This window comes from Ahaetulla prasina, chromosome 8 (assembly GCF_028640845.1).
Source record: "Ahaetulla prasina isolate Xishuangbanna chromosome 8, ASM2864084v1, whole genome shotgun sequence".
In the NCBI taxonomy this organism is placed as follows: domain Eukaryota; kingdom Metazoa; phylum Chordata; class Lepidosauria; order Squamata; family Colubridae; genus Ahaetulla; species Ahaetulla prasina.
Genome location: NC_080546.1, coordinates 6,263,197 through 6,286,499, shown reverse-complemented (window position 1 = coordinate 6,286,499; position 23,303 = coordinate 6,263,197). Strand labels below are relative to the sequence as shown.

Below are 23,303 nucleotides of genomic sequence, written 5' to 3'. Positions count from 1 at the left end.
TAGATTTTTTTTTCCATATTTTTTTATCTGGTATCAGGGGAAAAAAGAAAAAAGACAAAGTGAGGCTCTCAAAACTTTTGTCCCAGGGCTACAGTATAATGGCTTTGGGGGGGTGGGGGAGAGAGGGACCACTTCCCACTCAATCCTACCAAGATCTACCAAGATGAGGGTGGTTCAACTATCCAGGTTCTATCGTTGACTTTGGATGGGGTTTCACTTCCCCCTTCAGATTGGTACACAATTGGGGAATCTTAAAGAGCAAGTATCAGCTGTGGCTAGGAAGGCCTTGGACTGCAAGGCGATCCAACTGGTCAGTCCTAGAGGAGATCAACCCTGACTGCTCTTTAGAAGGCCAGAAAGATCCTGAAAATGAAACTCAAATCCTTTGGCCACCTAATGAGAAGGAAGGACTCCCTGGAGAAGAGCCTAATGCTGGGAATAATGGAGGGCAAAAGAAGAAGGGGACGGCAGAGAACGAGGTGGCTGGATGGAGTCACTGAAGCAGTCGGCGGGGAGCTTAAATGGACTCCAGAGGATGGTAGAGGACGGGAAGACCTGGAGGAACATTGTCCACGGGGTTGCGATGGGTCAGACACGACTTTGCAACTAACAACAAAAAGGAAGGCCTTTACTCAATTCTATCTTGTGCACCAGTGGTGCCCTTTCCTAGATCAGGGGGCCCTTCAGCCAGTCATTCATTCATGCCCTAGTCACCTAATGGCTTGACTACTGCAATGTGCTTTACATGGGGCTGCCACTGAAGGCTACTTTGAAGCTTCAGCTGTTCCAGAATGTGGCAGTGCAAGCCGTTGATGGGCATGCCTCAATATATTCATGCGCCACCTCTGTTTTATAAGCTGCACTGGTTGCCAATTTGGTTCCGGGCACAACTCAAGGTGCTGGTTGATACCTATAAAGCCTTACATTCCATAAGGCCTGGTCACTTGAGGGACCACCCGTCTTCCATAACATCCACTTGGCTGTTTTATACCTGCAGAGTTGGCATGCTCTGAGAGTCTTGAATGAAACACTTATCATCTGTCCCTGAGATGTCAAACTCAATTTCATTGAGGGCCACATCAGGGTTGTGTTTGACCTCGGGGGGCTGGGTGGGCATGGCCACCTGAACGTCACTCGTGTCAGGGGCATCTGTGGTGGCCTGAGCGCTCTGCCAGTGCATGTGTGCGGCCCATGCGAGCTCTGTTTTCACCGGCAGAGGGTTGCAGGAGGCCATCGCAGCGGGAAATGGAGCTTGGGGGGGCAGCGCGTGCCCTCCCAAGCTCCATTTTCGCTGGCAGAGGCACTGCGGGCCAGTCCTTTGCTGTTTCCAAGGCAGCCCCACGGCCCAGATCTAAGCACCCAGTGGGCCGGATCTGGCCCACGGGTCTTGAGTTTGACACCCCTGATCTATCCGGACTCCATAGGCATTTCTAGCAGCACTGCATGCTACTTATTCTCTGAAATCCATATGGCCCACATTTCGGTTGTTTAGAAGAGTTGTGAAATCATGGGTTCTTCACTTCTTCTGGTATTAATTCACCTTTTAAAAAAAAATCCTAGAATAGATTTCACCTATCAATCTTACTATTCCTGAATTACCATCTCTGTATCTGCATATGAATACTGTAGCTGCAACACCAAAAAACTTGACAAGACATATCCACCCACCACACGCAAAATAATTTCAAGCATGTTTCTATTTGATCTAAAACATAACTTACAGTCTTTTTCAGAAAACCAAAATGTTGAATGAAATTTGAAAAATACACACTGTACAGAGGGCAATTAAAATCCTTCTTTGACAAACCTCACCGTTCTCGTCATAAGCCGGAAAATACAACTGCAATATAAACCCTGATAAAAAATATACCTGTTAAAAAAACATTAGCAAACAAACAAACTTACCTGTGTAACTAGTGGCTCCAATAATCTCTCCACAGTTAGAGTCCTGATTTCTAAACTTTTGGGATCCCATTTTAAAATGATGGGTGAAGTTGCAGAAGTCATGCTCTCTAGAACAAAAAGAGAATGAGTATTATAAATCGTGCCCAGAGCCATGTTTGTATCTGAATTTTAAATCAGACGCTGGATTGATTTAAAAGAGCTACATTTACGATGGACAGTGTGCTCAGTAGCTAATTCAGAAATAATTAAGTATATTGTACATTAGGGGAAATATATAGAGTTGCAATGGATATGCATTAACTAGACTTTGCCCTCTTCTGTATCTTTTCTTGGCTCCAGCATAGAAAATTTGAAAACAAGGTTTAGTAATATTTTTAAAAAATATTTTCTATATTATACATCTATATGTATACGTTGATGAACGTATCTTTTCTTTTATGTACACTGAGAGCATATGCACCAAGACAAATTCCTTGTGTCCAATCACACTTGGCCAATAAAATTCTATTCTATTCTATTCTATACATACTATACAAACTGAATACGCCATCATTTTTTGCTGAAACTCACCTCTGCGATGGAATATGGCAGGGGTGAAATCCAACAGGTTCTGACAGGTTCTGGAGAACCGGTAGCAGAAATTTTGAGCAGTTTGGAGAACCAGCAGCGAAAATTTTGAGTAGTTCAGAGAACCAGCAAATACCACCTCTGGCTGGCTCCAGAGTGGGATGGGAATGGAGATTTTGCAATATCCTTCCCCTAGGAGTAGGAAGGGAATTTTTTTTAAATTTGCATTTATATCCCGCCCTTCTCCGAAGACTCAGGGCAGCTTACACTATGTCAAGCAATAGTCTTCATCCAATTGTATATTATATAAAAAGTCAACTTATTGCCCCCAACAATCTGGGTCCTCATTTTACCTACCTTATAAAGGATGGAAGGCTGAGTCAACCTTGGGCCTGGTGGGGCTTGAACCTGCAGTAATTGCAAGCAGCTGCTGTTAATAACAGACTGTCTTAGCAGTCTGAGCCACTCAAGGATTGGGATTTTGCAGTATCCTTTCCCTGGAGTGGGGTGGGAATGGAGATTTTACAGTATCCTTCCCCTGGAGTGGGGTGGAAATGGAGATTTTGCAGTATCCTTCCCGTACCACACCCACCAAGCCACGCCCACCAAGCCACACCACGCCTACCAAGCCACACCCACAAAACCGGTAGTAAAAAAAAATTGGATTTCACCACCGGTATAGGGGAAAACAGCCAGAAATTGGGAGAAAAATGAATCTACGAGTTCTCAGCCGAGCTATGTTTAAGTGGGTTAGTGGACCCCCAGCTCCTTCAATGGCTTGTCATTGCTCATCTGTGCAGATGTGTGCATGATCAGTTAAAAAAAAATCCCACATCCCTGCAGACAGTCAGAGAGGAGGGATGCAAAAGAACAGCCGCATGAGTCCGCTTCAAAAGAATGTAGTTGCTTTAATGATTCGAGGAAGGTTGCTTCATTTGTACCAGGATTCTTGTAGGAGATGCCCAGGTTGAGCCCGAGGGAGGGATCAAACATGTCACCAGGCTCGAGTCCTTCCACGCCCACAAGAGATCTAAGTCCAGCCCACCTTGAATTACACTGGCTCTTAGCTACCGCCAATTTGCTTGGACTGTTAGTAGTTCAGATTCTTGTACAGAGAATGCAATAAATCTGCATTCATTTGAACCACCGTAGCTCCCGATCTCCTGCACTTGCTAATCCTTTGCCAAACAGTTCATTCAAATACTCTGCATAATCCTACAAACTCTTCCTTGTGGGACACTCCCTTTTCACTACAGTAAAAGACGGCATTCGCACAACGTGAAAACAGGCGTAACGAAATCCTTGGAACTTTAAACACAAAGAAGCGACTGTTTAAAGCAGAAGAGTTCAATCCTTTCACCGCACATTATTTCCCCGTTCAAATCACTCAGTCTTGCTGGCCCTTCACTTGCCATAGAATCCATCCAATTTTACTGCAGCATTTGTTTTTCTTAAGGTACTGCCTCTAAATTCAGATTTTAGCTAGCTCCAGAGAGGTCCAGAGAGCTGTTGTGGTCCGATAGCAGCCTACAGAGCTGGCAACGGAGACGGACAGTGATGAGGCTGAGGTGAGGCCAGGGCCATCTGGAATTTAGGTGCGGACTCCAGAGCCTCCAGAGACTGATAGTAGTGAGGCAGAGGAACAGGAGGAGCCTGTTCCTAATACACGCATGAGAAGAGCTGCCAGAAGGCAAGAACAGCTCAAGTCGAGAGGCCAATCATCTCTTGGCCCTTCCCATAAGGCTTAAAACAGACCAGCACCGGTGTTTCAGCTTTGCCAGAAAACAACTTTGTAGCTGCTTCTTCTGTTTCATCTTCTGCTTCGTTTTCTGCTTCGTCTATATCTTAGTTTTTGTAGCTTCTGGACGTTTGGCAGTTTGCCTAATTGGACCAAGGTTTGCGAGATAACTGAGGAATTTGTGTTGGGAGGCATTTGTTTTATTTTGAGTTGGACGCTGGGAAGGAAGTAATTCCCAGCTGTTTGAATAAAGTTTATTTGTTTTTTCACGGACTACCTACTTGGGCCTGGGTCACAATAAGAGCATCCTAAATCTGTTAAGGATAATCATTTACAAAAGATTAAAAGCTTTTCTTTTGTCACATTCTCTACATCATCATGATCTCCCCTCTTCCCCCAGTCTCTCTCCCTCCCTCCTTCTCTCTCTCTCTCTCTATGTATGTATGTATGTATGTATGTATGTATGTATGTATGTATGTATTAGTAGAATAAATTTTTAATTATTTCAGTTCCAGAGCTCATATATATATAATGTTTTTCTGTCAAAGCACCTGGTCTACCCCAGTTTGGGAGGGAGCATACTGCTTCCCTTTCGCCTTTCAGCTCCAATCCAGGAGCCCTCAAGCAGTAGCATTCATGACAAACCATTTTATACCAAATATATATTTGCTGATAAAGAAATAAAGGGAGACTAGTTATATACATATATTTTCTGAGGTTTTCGCAGGTGTTTGTATGTAGGTCTTTGGTTATTCGGGTTTTCTTCTGCGTAAAATTGGAAGTGTCTTGGCGACGTTTCGACAAAGTCTCATTCGTCATCTTCAGGCTGGTGTTTTCTGCTTCGTGCTTTTAGCAGCAAAGCTGGCTGGGGAATTCTGGGAGTTGAAGTCCCCCAGGCTTAAAGTTGCCAAGGTTGGAGACCCCTGGGCTAGAGTGATGCCTGGAAGTAGCCATAAAGAACCCTCAGTGTCAATTACAGAAAGATGAGAATACGTAGAAATGTATGTATGTATAAGACTTGGGCAGAGGACAGAACTGCAGGTTAAAAGAAGAAGTAGTTATGAAAGGGCAGATTTTTAAAACACTGAAGGCAACAATAAGCGTTGGCGTGGGGGGAGGAAATCCCTTGGGGAGAAGCACTCGCCACTCTTCAGTGGCAGGAAAACCACCCTCAGGAATGTCATAAAACAGGAGAAGTTGACAGGGGAGGACTAAATCATCTTGAAGCGACAGAAAAGAAACATAAGAAGATGCAGCAGATGGTTCGAAGGAACGCTTTGTATCTCCCAGCTATACATTTTCATATTGTTCATTATGAACAAGAACTTTCGGACGTCTGCAAATAATTTCTGGGAAGCTTCACGGGTGGGAAATGATGAACATATAATAAGAAAGCGCCCACTATATTCAGGACGGAGGAAGGGGAGGAAATCTAGCATAGAATGCAGACATAGAGAAAGATATGGATAACTGCGGAAATAGATTTCAAAATACTTTTTACCTAAGTATTAGAATAGAATAGAATAGAATAGAATAGAATAGAATAGAATAGAATAGAATAGAATAGAATAGAATAGAATAGAATTTTTTATTGGCCAAGTGTGATTGGACACACAAGGAATTTGTCTTGGTGCATATGCTCTCAGCGTACATAAAAGAAAAGATACCTTCATCAAGGTACAACATTTACAACACATGGTGGTCAATATATCAATATAAATCATAAGGATTGCCAGCAACAAAGTTACAGTCATACAGTCATAAGTGGAAAGAGATTGGTGATGGGAACGATGAGAAGATTAATAGTAGTGCAGATTCAGTAAATAGTTTGACAGTGTTGAGGGAATTATTTGTTTAGCAGAGTGATGGCCTTCGGGGAAAAACTGTCCTTGTGTCTAGTTGTTCTGGTGTGCAGTGCTCTATAGCGTCGTTTTGAGGGTAGGAGTTGAAACAGTTTATGTCCTGGATGTGAGGGATCTGTAAATATTTTCACGGCCCTCTTTTTGACTCGTGCAGTATACAGGTCCTCAATGGAAGGCAGTTTGGTAGCAATTATTTTTTCTGCAGTTCTAATGATCCTCTGAAGTCTGTGTCTTTCTTGTTGGGTTGCCGAACCGAACCAGACAGTTATTATATAACAAGTCTTCTTTTATTTGTAGTGGACGCGATAGTGGAGTATAATAAAACAGAAGAAACTAATTTGAACTCTTCAAATCAGGGGTGGACTTCAAAAATTTTAGCAAGGGGTTCTCTGCCCGGTTGCTGGGTGGGCGTGGCGATGATAGGCGTGGCCCAGTCGGCCTCCTGCATCACCCAGGTGGGGTCATTTGTGCCCTCCATGGGCTCCGGAGGCTTTTCTTGAGCCTCCCTGAGCCTCCGGCAGGGCAAAAGCAGGCTCCCCAGGTTCTGGAGACCCTTTCTGAACATCTAGTAGGTCTGTTTTTCGCCCTCCCCGAGCCTCCGTGCACTTACCTGAATCCAAAATGGGCCACGTGGAGACTCCTGGGAGGGGAGGGTGGGACCAGCCAGGAGTGGGATTTGGGGGTTCTCCGAACTGCACAGAATCTTAGCTAGAGGTTCTGCCGAACCCCCAGCAACTGACCCTTCCTTAAGATCCCTCACAAAATACACGCGATGTGTACAACTATTCACTCAATGGATTGAATATGATTATGAATACAGATTTGATTATTTTCATGGCTGTTGGAGAAGACTTTTGAGGATCCCTTGGACTGCAAGGAGAGCCAACCGGTCAATCCTAAAGGAAATCAGCCCTGACTGTCCTTTGGAGGGACAGATCCTGAAGCTGAAGCTCAAATGCTTTGGCCACCTGATGAGAAGAGAGGACTCCTTGGAGAAGACCCTTGATGTTAGGAAAGATAGGAGGCCAAAGGAGAAGGGGATGGCAGAGGAGGAGATGGTTAGATAGTGTCATTGATGCAAGAACATGAATTTGGACAAACTCTGGGAGACAGTGGAGGGCAGGGATGGCCTGGCATGCTGTGGTCCATGGGATTGTGAAGACACAACTTAGCAACTGAACAACAACAAATTATTTTCCTTATAGTTGGTCCAGAAGGCAATGGTAGCAGGCGTGCTTTCATTACTATCTTGCAAGTTTTACAGATGCAATTCAAAATGCTAATTATCCTCTAAAAAGCTTTTCACAGCATACAGTAATGGCCAAAATTGTGGAAACCTTTTGGGAAAAGTGTATTTTCTGAAATTAGCTAATAACAGCATTTTTTTTTTTTTGGAGTAGTACCATAAAATTATGTATCAATGGAAAGATAATTTAATCAAGAATGTAATGCAATAACTTTTAGAAAGGATTTGCTATTAGAAGAGCTGTTGTGTCTCGCCCGCTCCCACTGCCGCAGCCGGGCCCCTCTTATCTCCTGCCGGACGCTGATAGTTCAGAAGAATGTCCTGGCATGCCTCCAGGCCCCAGCCCTGGCACCATGCCCAGACAGGCCGAGCAAGACGAAGGGCCTGACGTGCCTTCAGCCCCCAGTCCTGGCACCATGCCCAGGCAAACGGAGCAACTAAACCCCTCCCCCACAGCATGTGAGCCTGAAGAATGTGAGGCCAGTCATGAGCTAGGATTGCCAACAGCTGGAGGCTGGAGAGATCCTCGCTTCCAGAGAGTTGAGAGGCGACGTCAGCAAAAGGAAGGGAGGGGCAAGCCTGGATAAGTGCTGAGTCATGGAGCTACACCCCATGGCCTATATAAAGGATCTGCTTTCTGGCATTCTCTGAGTCAGGCAAAGTCTAACTTGGATTGCTGAAGTCACTTCCTGGTCTCCTGCCTGCCTTGAGAATTCTGATAGGACTTTGGCAGAGCTGCAGAGGCACGCTTGATACGGACTTCCCCGACCCGGCCGTCAGCGGAGGAGTGGGACACGACAAGAGCAGTTACAATAGAAAGAAGAAAAGTGAAACACATAGAAAAAATGAGATATACAAAGATTATCCCCATGTCAGTTAATACTTAGTTGGGTAACCTTTAGCATGAATGACGGCCTTACAACTTCTTCCCATGGAGTGAACCAAGTTTTTTAGTTATGCAGCTGTTATAATGTGAAACCAAGATGGAATGATTGCTTCTATTAACTGGGTTTTATTGCTGGGTCGCTTCTGACTAACCAGTTTCTTTAGTCGGCTCCATAGATTTTCCATTGGGTTAAGGTCTGGGCTATTCCCAGGCCATTCCCCAGCAGTGGAAGAGGATTATCTTTAAACTCAAAAAAAATGTGGTGTTATTAGCAATCAAAAATACACTTTTCCCAAAAGGTTTCCACAATTTTGGCCGCTGCTGTAGGACAAGGACCTCTGAGGCACTCCATCTCATCCACGGTTTCTGCCCATCCAATTAGATCAGGCAGAGTTGGGATGCTTTGGGTCCCTTCAATCCAAAGATTCTATCTATTGATTTCCAGGAAGTGTGTGTCATCTGGAATGAGATTTAACACACATCCCTAAAGAGATTTGTGTAACTTCCATATTAATGATGCTCCTTTGAAGATGCGGCTTTGCGGTAGGGGGGTTGTAAGGCTCCCTCAAGGAAGATGGGAGACAGAATATATTTATTTTATAAATTGATAATTTATATCACTCTGGACTTGGGGAGGCCCCAAAATCAAATCAATATATAAATGCCCCTTCCCAGTAACTTTGATTTATTTGTATCCTGGCTTTATTATTTTTAAAAATAAGATGACAAACACATTCAATATTCCTATTTTCCCCACAACAAGAACAACCCATGAGGTGGACTGGGCTGACAGAGAGTGACTGGCTTAAAGTCACCTAGGTGGCTTTCATGGCGAAGGCAGGACTAGAACTCACAGCCTCCTTTTGTGATTGGCCCAAAGTCACTCAGATGGCTTTCATGCCTAAGGTAGGACTAGCACTCACAATCTCCTGGTGAATAGCCCAAAGTCATCCATCCAGCTTTCCTTCTCTTAAGGTGGGACTTGAACTCACAGTCACCTGCTTTCTAGCCTGGTGCTTAAATCACTAGACCAGACTGGCTCTGAACTTCATGGGAGATACAAAAAGTAGTAAGGAGGAGGACTAGGCCACACACAAGTGAGTAGCTCTCCTAGCAACTCTGATAGAAGAACCATTGAAGCAGCTTCTACAACGCTTCCGCTATCCAACTTTATTTAGCACCATATCCAAAGCCTCCTCGCTGCATAAGAATTACCAATGCATCCTTGGATAACTTTCTTATATTCAATTTGCTGTTAGCATTCATGATCCAATCAAAAACAATCCTTCTATAAATTAAAACCATCAGTCTTAGTCCTGCCTTCTTGAATATCAGAAAATATTTGCCTTCTTTTTATGTAGCAGCTCTGGAAGACTTAAATTCAAAAGACTGAATTCTACATAGTAATTGTATAACAATATTTGTATTAGTTTTAGATATTATAGACTTAGTTATGCTTTATGGCTGATTATTGTCCTTTTAAAAAAAAAATCTAAAAAGCCGCTTTGAAAGAAATTCCCACAATCCTGAGCTGTGTAGCATCCATTTATATTTTTTTTTAACTCTTAAAAAGTCAGGTTGAATCTAATATAAGAGTTCAATACCAAAGAAATAAGCAATCAAGTAACAATTAGAAAATGTAAGTTATTAATATTTGAAAGGAGCTGCAGCCGAGTTGTCCTTGACAAGAAAGACGTCCATGAAGAAATATTTGTGCAGAAAAATAAATTCTAGCAACTCTGCTGGCAATACTGCTAGCCCTGAGATGCAATTTTTTTTCTAAACGTAAAAAATTACTTAATTGGCAGCGGCTTTGGCTGGAGGCTTTTTAAGATTCATAGCATAACTTGCCCCACCAACCAAATGCTCACTGGGAGAGCAATAAATTACACATTAACCCTAATAGCTAGAAGCTTTCTCACTCCCCCCCCCCAAAACACAGCCAACATTTCAGTTTGATTAATTATGGATGACAAGAAAGGGAAGATGGTAGTAACACAATGCAGGCTTTTTAATACAGGTAGTCCTCCACTTACAACCGTTTGAAGCTACAACATCACTGGAACAAATGACTTGTAACCCATTTTTCACCCTTAAAAACCGTTACTGCCTCCCCATGGTCACAGGATCAAAAATTCAGACGCTTGGCAAGTGATTCCTATTTATGGCTGTCGCAGTGTCCCCTTTCGCGACCTTCTGACCAGCGAAGTCAATCTGGGGGTATCCAGATTCACTTAACAACTGTGCTACTAATTTAACAAGTGCAGTGATTCGCTTAACAACCGTGGCAAGAAATGGGGTGAAATTCACTTAACAAAGGTCTTGCTTAGCAATGGAAATTTGGGGCTCAACTGTGGTCGTTAAGTCAAGGACTACCTGTATTGTCAGCTTTGATAAGAGATACACCTATCTCTTTCAATGACTGAAGGGGTCTGGACCTCATCAAACATCATCAAGACGATCATAACCATAAGCAGGAGAAAAATTTGGCCTTGGAAATTTGCTATGTTGTTAAAGAGACATAAAACTGATCATTGGGAAGCTGAGAAACATTTACTAATTTAACAAGTACAGCGATTCACTTAACATCTGTGGCAAGAAAGGTTGTAAAATGGGGTGGAAATCAATGAATAAATGTCTTTCTTAGGAACTGAAATTTTGCTCTCAATGTTGGGTCATAAGTCGAGGACTACCTGTGGTAAAAATATATATAAAAGGAGCACATTATACTGAGGTGCACATCTGATAGAAACATGCAGTCAATTTTGTAAGGAATGGGGAAATTCAAGAAGTTACATATTAATTATAGGTTACATTCTGAAATACATTGTTTCATGAGAATGGCATATGCGTTCTATTTAATCATCTCTAGGCCATTCATCCAATTATGTGCAGCATTTTTTGTTAGTTGGATAAAATCTGCTTTTCCTCTTGTTGTTGTTAGTTGCGAAGTCGTGTCCGACCCATCGCGACACCATGGACAATGTTCCTCCAAGCCTTTCTATCCTCTACCATCCTCTGGAGTCCATTTAAGCTCCCGCCGACTGCTTCAGTGACTCCATCCAGCCGCCTCGTTCTCTGTCGTCCCCTCCTTCTTCTTTTGCCCTCAATCTTTCCCAGCATGAGGCTCTTCTCCAGGGAGTCCTTCCTTCTCATTAGGTGGCCAAAGGATTTGAGTTTCCTCTTCAGGATCTGGCCTTCTAAAGAGCAGTCAGGGTTGATCTCCTCTAGGACTGACCGGTTGGATGGCCTTGCAGTCCAAGGGACTCGCAGGAGTCTTCTCCAGCACCAGAGTTCAACGGCCTCAATTCTTTGGCGCTCAGCCTTCCTTATGGTCCAACCTTCACAGCCACACATTGCAACTGGGAAAACCATCGCCTTGACTATACGCACTTTTGTTGGCAGGGTGATGTCTCTGCTTTTCAGTATGCTGTCTAGTTTTGCCATAGCTTTCCTCCCCAGGAGCAAGCGTCTTTTAATTTCTTGGCTGCAGTCCCCATCTGCTGTGATCTTGGAGCCCAGGAAAATAAAATCTGTCACTACCTCCATTTCTTCCCCATCTATTTGCCAGGAATCGAGAGGGCCAGATGCCATGATCTTAGTTGTATAAGCGCCCAAAATGGCAGTTAGTCATTTTCCTTACTATCCAGCATCTGAAGGAGGAAAACAACCACAGTCACACTCAAGGGAGGATATGCCGACCCTTTTAAGCAGAGAGCCTGAACAGATGGCATGCAAGGAGCAAATCCTATTCAGAGTTTCCCAGCACTGACGGGAGGCTGGGAAATAACCCTTGGCCATATTGCTTTTTTACTTCCTTCCAGAATCCTTGGTAATGTTCTACAGAAGAAGGGAAGTCTTGCCACAAAGTGAATACTAAACAATAACGACGACAAAATGAGGATCGACCAGGTGCCCCTACAGGCCCTCCAACATCACCTTCTCCAATCTTAGTAACTCATGAAACATTTCAGCTGGAAAAAAAGGCATTGTTTTTTCCCCCAGTCTGAAAGCACTACCTCTCTGATTATCTTTGCAAAAGCCACAGCTGCTCTATCATTTCCTTTAATTGCAGATCAAAGTGGCTGCCACAGATGATGTCAGTTTCCAATGGGAAGAATGAGTGACAGTTCTGAAGCTGCCTTGCCTCCACTAGGGAAGACAATCCCTCCATATGAATTATTCACATTCATATAGGATGAATGCAGTTAGGTTAGGGCCATTCTGGATACTGCTATAGTTTTTGCTTTGTCTTGCATTATTACAATGTCTTCAGAGCTTGATGAAAAAGACCAGGGGAGACATGATAGCAATGTTCCAATATCTCAGGGGTTGCCACAAAGAAGAGGGAGTCAAGCCATTCTCCAAAGCACCTGAGGGCAGGACAAGAAGCAATGGGTGGAAACTGATCAAGGAGAGAAGGGTCCTTGAGTGGCGCAGACTGCTAAGACAGTCTGTTATTAACAGCAGCTGCTTGCAATTACTGCAGGTTCAAGTCCCACCAGGCCCAAGGTTGACTCAGCCTTCCATCCTTTATAAGGTAGGTAAAATGAGGACCCAGATTGTTGGGGGCAATAAGTTGACTTTGTATGTAATATACAAATGGATGAAGACTATTGCTTAACACAGTATAAGCCGCCCTGAGTCTTCGGAGAAGGGCAGGATATAAATGCAAATAAAAAAAAAAGCAACCTAGAACTAAGGAGAAATTTCCTGACAGTCAGAACAATTAACCAGTGGAACAACTTGCCTGCAGAAGTTGTGAATGCTCCAACACTGGAACTTTTAAAGAAGAGATTCGATAACAATTTGTCTGAAGTAGATTTCCTGCCTAAACAGTAGTTTGGACTAGAAGACCTCCAAGGTCCCTTCCAACACTATTCTATTCTATTCTATTCTATTCTATTCTATTCTATTCTATTCTATTCTATTCTATTCTATTCTATTCTGCAGAGCCTCATCATTAGAAATATCAATTTGGTGACTGACATCAAGAGTTTTTCATAAGCAATGCCATAAGATACATTTGAGCTCTCGTACTGGGTGATTTTCCAGGTTTCATTTATGTAGATTGCTTTTGGAAAAAAGGGATTGTCAAATAAGATAGCCCTTGCAATATTCAACGACTAAAGGTAGACTAAATTGGATGCAATTGCAAGAGTCGGGCTGGCCAAAGGGTTAATTCCTGGAGCCACTCAGGATATGATTATAATAATCCTATTTTGACTCACTGGCAACTACTGATTGGAGAATAAATATAGTTTCATTCCATGATAGTCTAAACCAGGGGTCCCCAATCTTTTGGACTTCAGGGACCACTAAATTCATAATTTTAAATCCCACAGACCACTAATAGGATCTGCCTAATGACTGGCTGGGTGGGCATGGCTAGGTAGTCATGTGACTGGATGGGTATGGCCAACTCAATGGCCAACTCCATGTCACTCACATTGAGAGGCACCTCACCAGCCTCTACTCGCCCCTCCCCTCCCAGCCACTCTTCACCTCCCCACTGGGCTCCTTAGGGCCCTAACAGGAAGCAGTTGTTGGAGCTAAGCAGCCACCACCAGAAAGAGTTGGCAAAACATCTCAGTTCAAATTGGATCTGACCGAGAAGGAGGCTCAGCAGAAGCACCTCACTGAGGACTACGAACATAGGCTTTCCAAGCAAAAGGAAGACCTGTGGGAGTGCAAGGTCAGGTACCGGCACCTGGAGGCTCAGCGGGCTGAGATGGTCAGCCAGTTCCAGGCCATGAGGCAGTCCCACTGGAACGAGGCCCTCAGATTCTTCGCCACCAGTGGCGCTTCCCTCCAGCCTTCGCCCAAAGCCCCGCACCGGGAGGCCGAAGCAGACCCCAAGTCAGAATTTCTGCCCCCCTCCAACCCACACAAAAAGACCCTGAAGGGGGAGACTCAGCAACACAAATGTTCATTGCACGTATCTGGCCCAAGAGGACCCCTAATTTAGTGCCATATAAAAAATGCAAATAATTTTTTTGCAGACCACCAACATTTTCTCACGGATCACTAGTGGTCCACAGACCACCAATTGGTGACCGCTGGTCTAAACAACCAGGCAAAAGAATCTGTATCGCTGATGAATGTCTAACCTGAACTAAGCATGTCAAATATCCAAAAAGCTTTGTTATAGGAGCCAAGCCATTAAAATGTTTAAATGTCTGACAGAATGATAAAAACTCCAGTAATAAACCTGTCCAATTAATTTCAAAGAAAGTAGCAAATAAAGCAGATGGATAAATGTTCCAGTTTGTAGAAGTCACAAATTTAGCCTCAGTGCTAACTCAGCATCATGAAAAAAAAACCTGGTGGTATAGCAGTCTATTCTTATACCATCTTTAGACTTTTCATAAAACTAGGGTGCTTCTATTTTTGATAACACAGGAAAAAATACCGACTATCTCCATTTGGCAAAGTTTTATATTTTTGTCTATAATCCTTATTAAGCATTTTGATTACTAAAAAACTAAAACTAAAAAGAAAGAAAGAAACCGTAAGAAAAAAAAGTGGAAGAAGAAAAAAAATGTAAAGAAAAAGAAAAAGAAAAGAAATTTAGACAATCATTTAATTAATTCATTCTCAAATAAGATTACAAACGGGAATCTCTTCATCCCAAAATCCCATTGCTTATCTATAAGCAAATTCACAAACATCTATTTTTCAATCCTGGAGTCAGCAGAAAATCTGTAAAGAGATGCCAGACCTATGCAAAAAAAAAAAAAGGTCTTATTTTAAACTTAATCAAATATACCAATTTATATTATTTCCTTTTACTTCTAACAGCCTTAATCTTTAATTCATTCAAATATTGTTATAGGATTTATCTTCAAATTCTTCTTTATGGCAATGCAGACACTTCTTCAAAAGTTTAACAAGCCTCCTTGATAGAATCAGTAAGAAAATAATTTTCCAGAACTTTTGCTTGGTTTATCGTTTCCCTTTTAACTTTTAAATTTTCAGGCAGTTTCTTTGGTATATCCAATTAAGCATCCTTTTCCAAATCATTCTCTTGGCCTGTATAATTACACTTTCAATATTTTCTCTGCCTTGTCGAACAAAATTTGTTCCACATCTGTCTTTCCCCCATTAACATCTTTTGGCACAATCTGTCCATGGAATCAGATATCATATAGACACTACTGATATTGTAGGTGCTAATTTCTGAAACTATCCTTCTTCAAAGATCTCCCTTAACATTTCCAGTGTTATGACGTTTTGTATCATTTTCTAAGTCCAAAACCGGACTTGTATTTTTTCCCTTCTAGTGTCCAGTTTCTAAAACCATAAAGTTGCTTATCTTCGTTGTGAGTCAAAATAGCCAAAATAATTCCCACTTCCCACAGAAAGTTATTTATTTTTTATAGTTAATGTCAAAAAACTTAACGGTAAAAGTCAACACTCCAAACGTAACTGAACTCTTAATCCAATCCGGGCTCTTGGCAACCCTTTTGCTCTTATGACTTATGACCCACGATTTTGGGATCACCATTTCCAACCTTTCCTGCTGGCTTCCCAAGGAAGTCAGTGGAGAAGCCAGTGGGAAAGGTTGCAAGTTGTTGTTGTGGTCTGCCAGCAGCCTGCGGAACTGGCAACGGAGTCGGACAGTGATGAGGCTGAGGAAGAATATGGGCCAGGCCTGAAGGCTGGGGAAGGCCCGGATGAGGGCTCTGCGTCAGAGGCAGAGGTGCGGCCAGGGCCATCGGGGAATGATGTGAGGACTCCGGAGCCTCCAGAGGCTGACAGTAGTGAGGCAGAGGAACAGGAGGAGGCTGTTCCTAGTGCACGCATGAGAAGAGCTGCCAGAAGGCAAGAGCAGCTAAAGCAAAGAGGACGACTCGGGAGCAGGGCTAAGAGATGATTGGCCCCTCCCATAAGGCTTAAAGGACCAGCAACGGCATTTGGGCTCTTTGCCGGAAAACAACGTTGATAGATTTACTCCTTGTCCTGCTGCATTTATTTCTTATCGGTGTCTTCTGCTTTTGAACTTTTGCCAAGAAAAGCCTTTGGCAGTTTGCCTAATTAGCCCAAGGTTGGTTATAAGACTGAAGAACTGTGTTATGAAGAATTTGCTTTGATTTAGTTTGGATTACGCTGAGAATGAGTTAATTCTCAGCTGTTCTAATAAAGTCTGTTTGTTTCTGAACTGATTGCGTCTACTACTACCTACCTGGGCCTGTGTCACAACAGTTGTTGGGGTAATCTTCCCCCACCCACCCACCCCTTCTGCATTCAAGCTGCACCAGTCATCTGTGCACCCCTGCACACCCTCCCAAACCCTTGCTGTGCCTCTCTTGCACTCTCACACATGCCCCAATTCACACTATATGTTGCCCCCCCACAACTTCCCTACCTGTTTAGTACCTCTCGTGCAACCTCCTGATGCTCCCCCATACCCACATGTACCCCTTGCTTCCTCCCCACCCAGCAGCGGTCACTTACCTGCCTCCTTGAGACATGCAACTTCCAGCCAGCATCCCCGTTGAGTTGTGGGAATCCAGCAGGAAGATGCCTCATCTAACAACACTGTGATTAACTTAACAACAGCAACCAGGACTGCAGGGATTGCTGTTGTTAAACAATGTGCTCACTCTTAAGGACTGCATTGCTTAGAGACAAGAGATCCCAATCCCCATTGCTGTCATAACTCGAGGACTAGGTATAAATTCAAGAAACGCATACGATATAAAATTTGATAAAATTACATTAGAGAGTGCTTCTACTCCCACATTCTAAAGATGATTTAGTTCCCGAACAGTATAAGGTTAGAATCTTTTTTTTAATTTTCCATACAATCTTTTTGTCGCTGTAGGTCATATTTTGGGCATATCCAGGTGAATATATATTTATATTTATCTCTTTTTTATATATATATATATATATACACCGAGCACATATCCTGTGAGTATATTGCTCCAAGAAGCTTTTAAAGAGCAACAATTTGTTTCCAAAGAGATCTGTGAATGCCCAACTAATTGCTCATCTTGGGGCTGGAGACCAGACAGTAGCATATAATTAGATTCTCTGGACGGAAACGAAAAAGGTCACAATTTTCATCTTATACGTTGCATCAGGACTTTGTGATGCCTGGGCAACGATTATATTGCTTTGCGTAAAGTGAGTCATTGCCTGTGTACATAAAGAAGATGCTCAGCTCCAAGAAATAAAGTAACATGACTAGACACACGTAGTTTAACCAACAATTTTACATCAGGTCCAATTAGTTGCAATTTTTGTTCCTATTCCTCTAAGGCAAGCTTTCACTTGTTACTTATCAAATCGAATACAGTTTTTGACACACGTTCCGTCACATGCCATAGATTTCCCACCGCTGCTGTTTTTGGGGTTTTTTTTAACCTTTTAACCAAGTAACAGAAACATACAGTTCAGCACATCTCATAATGAAAGGTTACTTGCGGAATTATTGGAAATATTTCCAATAGTGGGAAAAAAGTAGAAAAGGATTCATTTTCCTTCATACAATGATTTTAAATAGTTTATATTTTAATAGCCTGCACTAATCTTACAATTTCTGTTCAACAAACCCAACATTTTTAAAATTATTGGGAGTTTATTTTGAATATTATTATTTTTTTTCACAAATCCTGGATCTGTATAAAGACTTCTAAGACACATATCAGCGAATAAAAATATATTTTGTTCCTTAGGAATAATGTGATTCCTGCAACAAAGTAATCTACTTCTCTGTCCCTGGACCTATATGAGATTATCTTTAAACTGGCTATGGAAAACCTTTCATTCAAATATTTAAAAAGATCAAGGCTCATTTTCCAGTGTTGTTCAGCTGAAGAGCTAATATAGCCATTCATCAATGCCCTTGGAAACAACCAGTCACTCAGTAACCATTTGAAGTTATGACAGACCCTAGAACAGGGGTCCCCAATCTTTTGGACTTCAGGGACCACTAAATTCATAATTTTAAATCCCATGGACCACTAATAGGATCTGCCTAATGACTGGCTGGGTGGGCATGGCTAGGTGGTCATGTGACTGGGTGGGCGTGGCCAACTCAATGGCCAACTCCATGACACTCATGTTGAGGGGGCGCCTCACCAGCCTCTACTCGCCCCTCCCCTCCCAGTCACTCCTCACCACCCTGCCTGGGCTCCTTAGGGCCCTAACAGGAAACAGTTGTTGGAGCTAAGCAGCCCCCATGAGATAGAGTTGGTAAAACAGCTCAGTTCAAATTGGATCTGACCGAGAAGGAGGCTCAGCAGAAGCACCTCACTCAGGATTAGGAGCATAGGTCTTCCAAGCAGAGGGAAGACCTGTGGGAGTCCAGGTACTGGCACCTGGAGGCTTAGCGGGCTGAGATGGTCAGCCAGTTCCAGGCCATGATGCAGTCCCACTGGAAAAAGGCCCTCTGGCTCTTCGCCACCAGAAATGCTTTCCTCCAGCCTTTGCTCAAAGCCCTGCACCAGGAGGCTGAAGCAAACCCCAAGTCAGAATTTCTGCCCAACCCACACAAAAAGACCCCAAAGGGTCTTTTAAATAATAAAGAAATTTAAATAATAAATAAATAAATAAATTTGTATTTTACAGACATACAAAATCCGGAGAGAAGCTATAGAATATGCCCCGGATAATCTTGAGAGTCATTACCACAAGCAGGGTATTATGATTACAATCCTTAGCAGATGGAAAGAATTAAACTAGTAGTGTCCATAATTAAGATATTTTTTTTTAAAAAAATGTTCCATATCTAGAAGCTTTAATAATTCATTGGGCATACATGAATATATTAACACTCACCTACCCTTCAAACGATGAATGTATTTAAATTTTGTGATGTATTTTCTCCAATAAAGAAATGCTTACAATGCTTATTAGCTCAATTCAAGGATTAACATCGAAAAGGCTATCATGTTCCAACTTCTATTTTTCATAGAATTGGTAAACCTTCACCATGGATTTGAATAATTTGCATTGGGGGCTATTGTTGGATTTGGTTTGGCTATAAATACAGGTAGCCATCGACTTACAACAGTTCACTTAGTGATCCTATGAGGTTACAATGGCACTGAAAAAGTGTGTTGTTACCTTTTTTCATACTTGTGACCATTTCAGTATCCTCATGGTCATGTGCTTATTAGGATGCTTGACAAATTTTTAGAAGTTTAAAAAAACAGAGTTGGAAGGGACCTTGGAGGTCTTCTAGTCTCTGACTCACATTTATGACGGTTGCAATGTCCCAGGGTCATGTGATCCCCTTTTGAGACCCTCTAACAAGCAGAGTCAATGGGGGAGCCAGGTTCACTTAAGAGCCATGTTACAAATTTAACGACTGCAATGATTCACTTAACAAATACGTCACGAAAAGTCGCAAAATGGGGCAAAGCTCACAACGAATTTGTCACTTAGCAACATAAATGTTGGGCTCAATTGCGATTGTAAGTTGAGGACTACCTGAATTGCAAGAAAAAAGAAATCGAATGAGGGATGAAATTTTAAAGAAAGCCAAATTTCTAATATTTAGACTTTGAAGAAGCAGGAAAGAAGAATACTGACACCTTCAAACTTGGGCGCTGGAGAAAGTTCCCAGGAATTCCATGATCAGCCAAGAAAACAAACTGATAGATCATCAAATAAAGCAACCCAGATTTCTCACACAAAGCATAAATGACCAGGCTCAAATTATCGTACTGAACATACCATGTGACATACAAAAGGGGATCACATGACCCCCGGACACAAATGGGAGTCAGCTCCTAAGTCTCTGAATTTTAATCACTTGACCCTGGGGATGCTGCAACGGTTGTAAGTGTGAAAAACGGTCATAAGTCACTTTTTTCAGTGCCGCTGTCACTTTGAACGGTCACTAACTGAACTGTTGTAAGTTGAGGACTACCTATAATTCAATCACAATGGACAATGGACATATAATTTTGGCATAGAACGTATTTCATTAGTATTTTTTTAATTATGCAATTTTAAAAATTATTTATCTACTATTACAAAGTTATCCTCAAGACGTTACTATTTGGACTATCAACTTCTTTAGGCACTGGCTAGGATTGAGGTCCAAATCCAACTGAAAGCCACTAAGTGAGACTTACAGGAGAAAGCTACGTGGGATGAGACGAGGCCTCATTTTTTTAAAAAAAAAATATTCAACTCAAGCGGATAGAGCAAGAGAAAATTGATGTCTGCCCTGATTACCTTTTAGTGATGCACTTTCTTCATTCCTGGCTAACATGGCCAGAGATTTTCATAAACTTTATCTTCCATAATGAAGGGTTTTTGGTTTTTTTATGTCAATGACTTCCAATGCTTTGACACAGCCAAGGTTGTAAGCAATCCTTAAATGGTTCTCTTGGAGCAACTCCCACTTAAGTTCTGCCTTTTTTTTTTTTATCCTTTCTGTTTGCTATAAACTAGTTTATAAGTGATGATTACATCATGAAATTAAATCTTCCACTTGTTCTACAAAACAAGAATAGCAAGAAAATATCTATAAACAGCCACACTCACTCCTGCCAACTATGGCAATTCAGTGATTGCCTCCACATGGCTAAATTAAAGCCAGCTTTATTTATTTCTGTTCTTTGTCTAGCTTTAACCTTCGGTTTCTGACTTCCAGCATCTGTTTTTCATGGTTAGCATCCTAATTTCTCACTGCAGCATTTGCGTAATAAGGACTCGCTTCTTTCTCTGCTATCCTTTCTCTTCAAGCAAAGTGCAGATTATAAATTACAACCACCGTCAGAGGATGCAAACAAGATTGCGCTACATTTTCCCAATAGAGATTAAAAACACTACAGTTCAAGTAGAAATTGCTTTGGTGTGAAGAGCTCAACATCATTACACAATTCTTGATTTCCAAAAATAATAATAATAATAATTACGATAAGGATATGTTTGTAACCGGTTTAAAGACGCCTTAACATTTAAAACGCGAAGGTCTCATACACCAGTCCCATCCATCGGTATCCTCTTCTTAGGGCTCAGCAACAGGCAAAAGAAATCTAGTTCATAAACTAAATGATAATATTTTTTTGAAAAAAAAAATTCAGCGTCAATACTGGCCGCTCCAAAATTCCCCATAACGGCAACAATCTACCATGAAGCTAGTCCTTTACAGAAGCATTTGCCAAATTTAATTAGGGTTTATCTAACCTTGCAGATTTATACTGTGAATGCAAACTTCAAGGGCACTCTTTAAATTCCAGACATGAATATTAGTAGAACCTTCAAAACCATTAACAGTTAAACCCACAACCGGGTGCCAAATATGATAATTCTGTAAGTATGATCAGAATAATAACGCCTAAGGGTATCCTTGGAAATATGCAGGAAACGCCCACAGGATTTTTTTTTTTCGAAACCTACAGCTAAACAATTAGAGAGTAAAATCCTATCACAAAAATAATTTCATCCTGTTTAGGGTTTTCTTTTTTTTTCCCCCAATTACTCTCATTGGTATGTTTCAGGGGTGAAATCCAGAAGGTTCTGACAGGTTCTGGAGATGTTGAGCATATACCACCTCTGGCTGGCCCCAGAGTGGGGTGGGAATGGAGATTTTGCAATATCCTTCCCTCAGGAGTGGGGAGGGAATGGGGATCTTGCAGTAACCTTCCCCTGCCATGCCCACAAAGCCACGCCCACAAAGCCACCCCAGGCCCAACAAGCCACGCCCACAGAACCGGTAGTAAAAAAAAAAATGGATTTTACCACTGGTATGTTTCCATAGTGCAGGGGGTCTGCAAACTTGGCTCTTTGAAGACTTGTGGACTTCAACTCCCAGAGTTCCTCAGCCAGCTTTGCTGGCTGAGGAACTCTGGGAGTTGAAGTCCACAAGTCTTCAAAGAGCCAAGTTTGCAGACCCCTGCCATAGTGCATATATTGCAGTGTCTGTTCCAGAGAAGGAGCAAAGAATATCATGTGTGTTTGCAAAGAGTGTATAGGTAATCCTCGACTTACAACAGTTCGCTTAGCAACAGTATAAAGTTACAATGGCACTGACAAAAGTGACTTCTGACCGTTTTTCACACTTACGACCGTTTCAGCATCCCCCACGGTTACACCATTTACATTTGGATGCTTGACTGCTGACTCACATTTATGACGGTTGCAATGCCCCCGGGGGTCACGTGATCCCCTTTTGCGACCTTCTGACAAGCAAAGTCAGTGGGGAAACCAGATTCACTTAACAACCCTGTCACCAATTTAACAACTGCAGTGATTCTTGATTCTTGATGAAGGAATCTTTTCTTTTATGTACACTGAGAGCGCATGCACCAAAGACAAATTCCTTGTGTGTCCCAATTACACTTGGCCAATAAAAAAATTCTATTCTATTCTATTCTGTTCTGTTCACCGAACACATGTGGCAAGAATAATCGTAAAAGGGGGGGGGGGCAAAACTCATTTAACAAATTTCTCACTTAGCAGCATAAATTTTGGGATCAACTGTGTTCGTAAGTTGAGGAATACCTGTATACCCTCAGCAGGGTCATTCAAAGTCATCCCATCTGCCCAGCTAAAGCAAGGAGATAGAAGCAACTGATCAAGGAAAGAAGCAACTCAGAACTAAGGAGAAATTTCCTGACAGAACAATTAATAAGTGGAACGACTTGCCTGCAGAAGTTGTGAATGCTCCAACACTGGAAATTTTTAAGAAAATGTTGGATAGCCATTTGTCTGAGATGGTGTAGGGTTTCCTGCCTGGGCAGGGGGTTGGACTAGAAGGCCTCCAGGGTCCCTTCCAACTCTGTTGTTATATTATTGTTATATATTATATTATTATATCTGTATCAAGCAACAGTGATATAGGAAGATACTGGAGGCAGATGATGGAATCACTTGAGATTGCCCAGGAAAAGACTTGCTGTATTTTTTCAAGACCTCCAGACTGACAGACAAGCTCCTTCAGTATTAGCCAAGGTCATCTGGCTGATAATCACAACCAGTGGTGCCATGTTTGTAAGTTCACGGATGGGTCATAAATTCCTTTTTCTGAGGCTGTCAGAAAATTATTGCAAAAGAAATGGTTGTAGATTGAGGACTGACTATAACTCTGTTATTTCAGCATTTCAAAGAACAGGACACCCTGGCCCGAAAATG

The 23,303-nt window shown here is 42.1% G+C and overlaps 1 protein-coding gene across 1 annotated transcript in view; it reads right to left on the bottom strand.

Annotated features, from left to right (window-relative positions):
- Nucleotides 1–23,303, bottom strand: part of CTNNA2 (catenin alpha 2) — a 698,304-nt gene that overhangs the window by 616,768 nt on the left and 58,233 nt on the right. The window contains exon 2 of the mRNA XM_058193039.1: nt 1,906–2,012. Within this exon, the coding sequence (XP_058049022.1) occupies nt 1,906–2,007 (102 nt within the window). The 5' untranslated portion in view covers nt 2,008–2,012. The remainder of the gene's footprint in view (nt 1–1,905; nt 2,013–23,303) is intronic.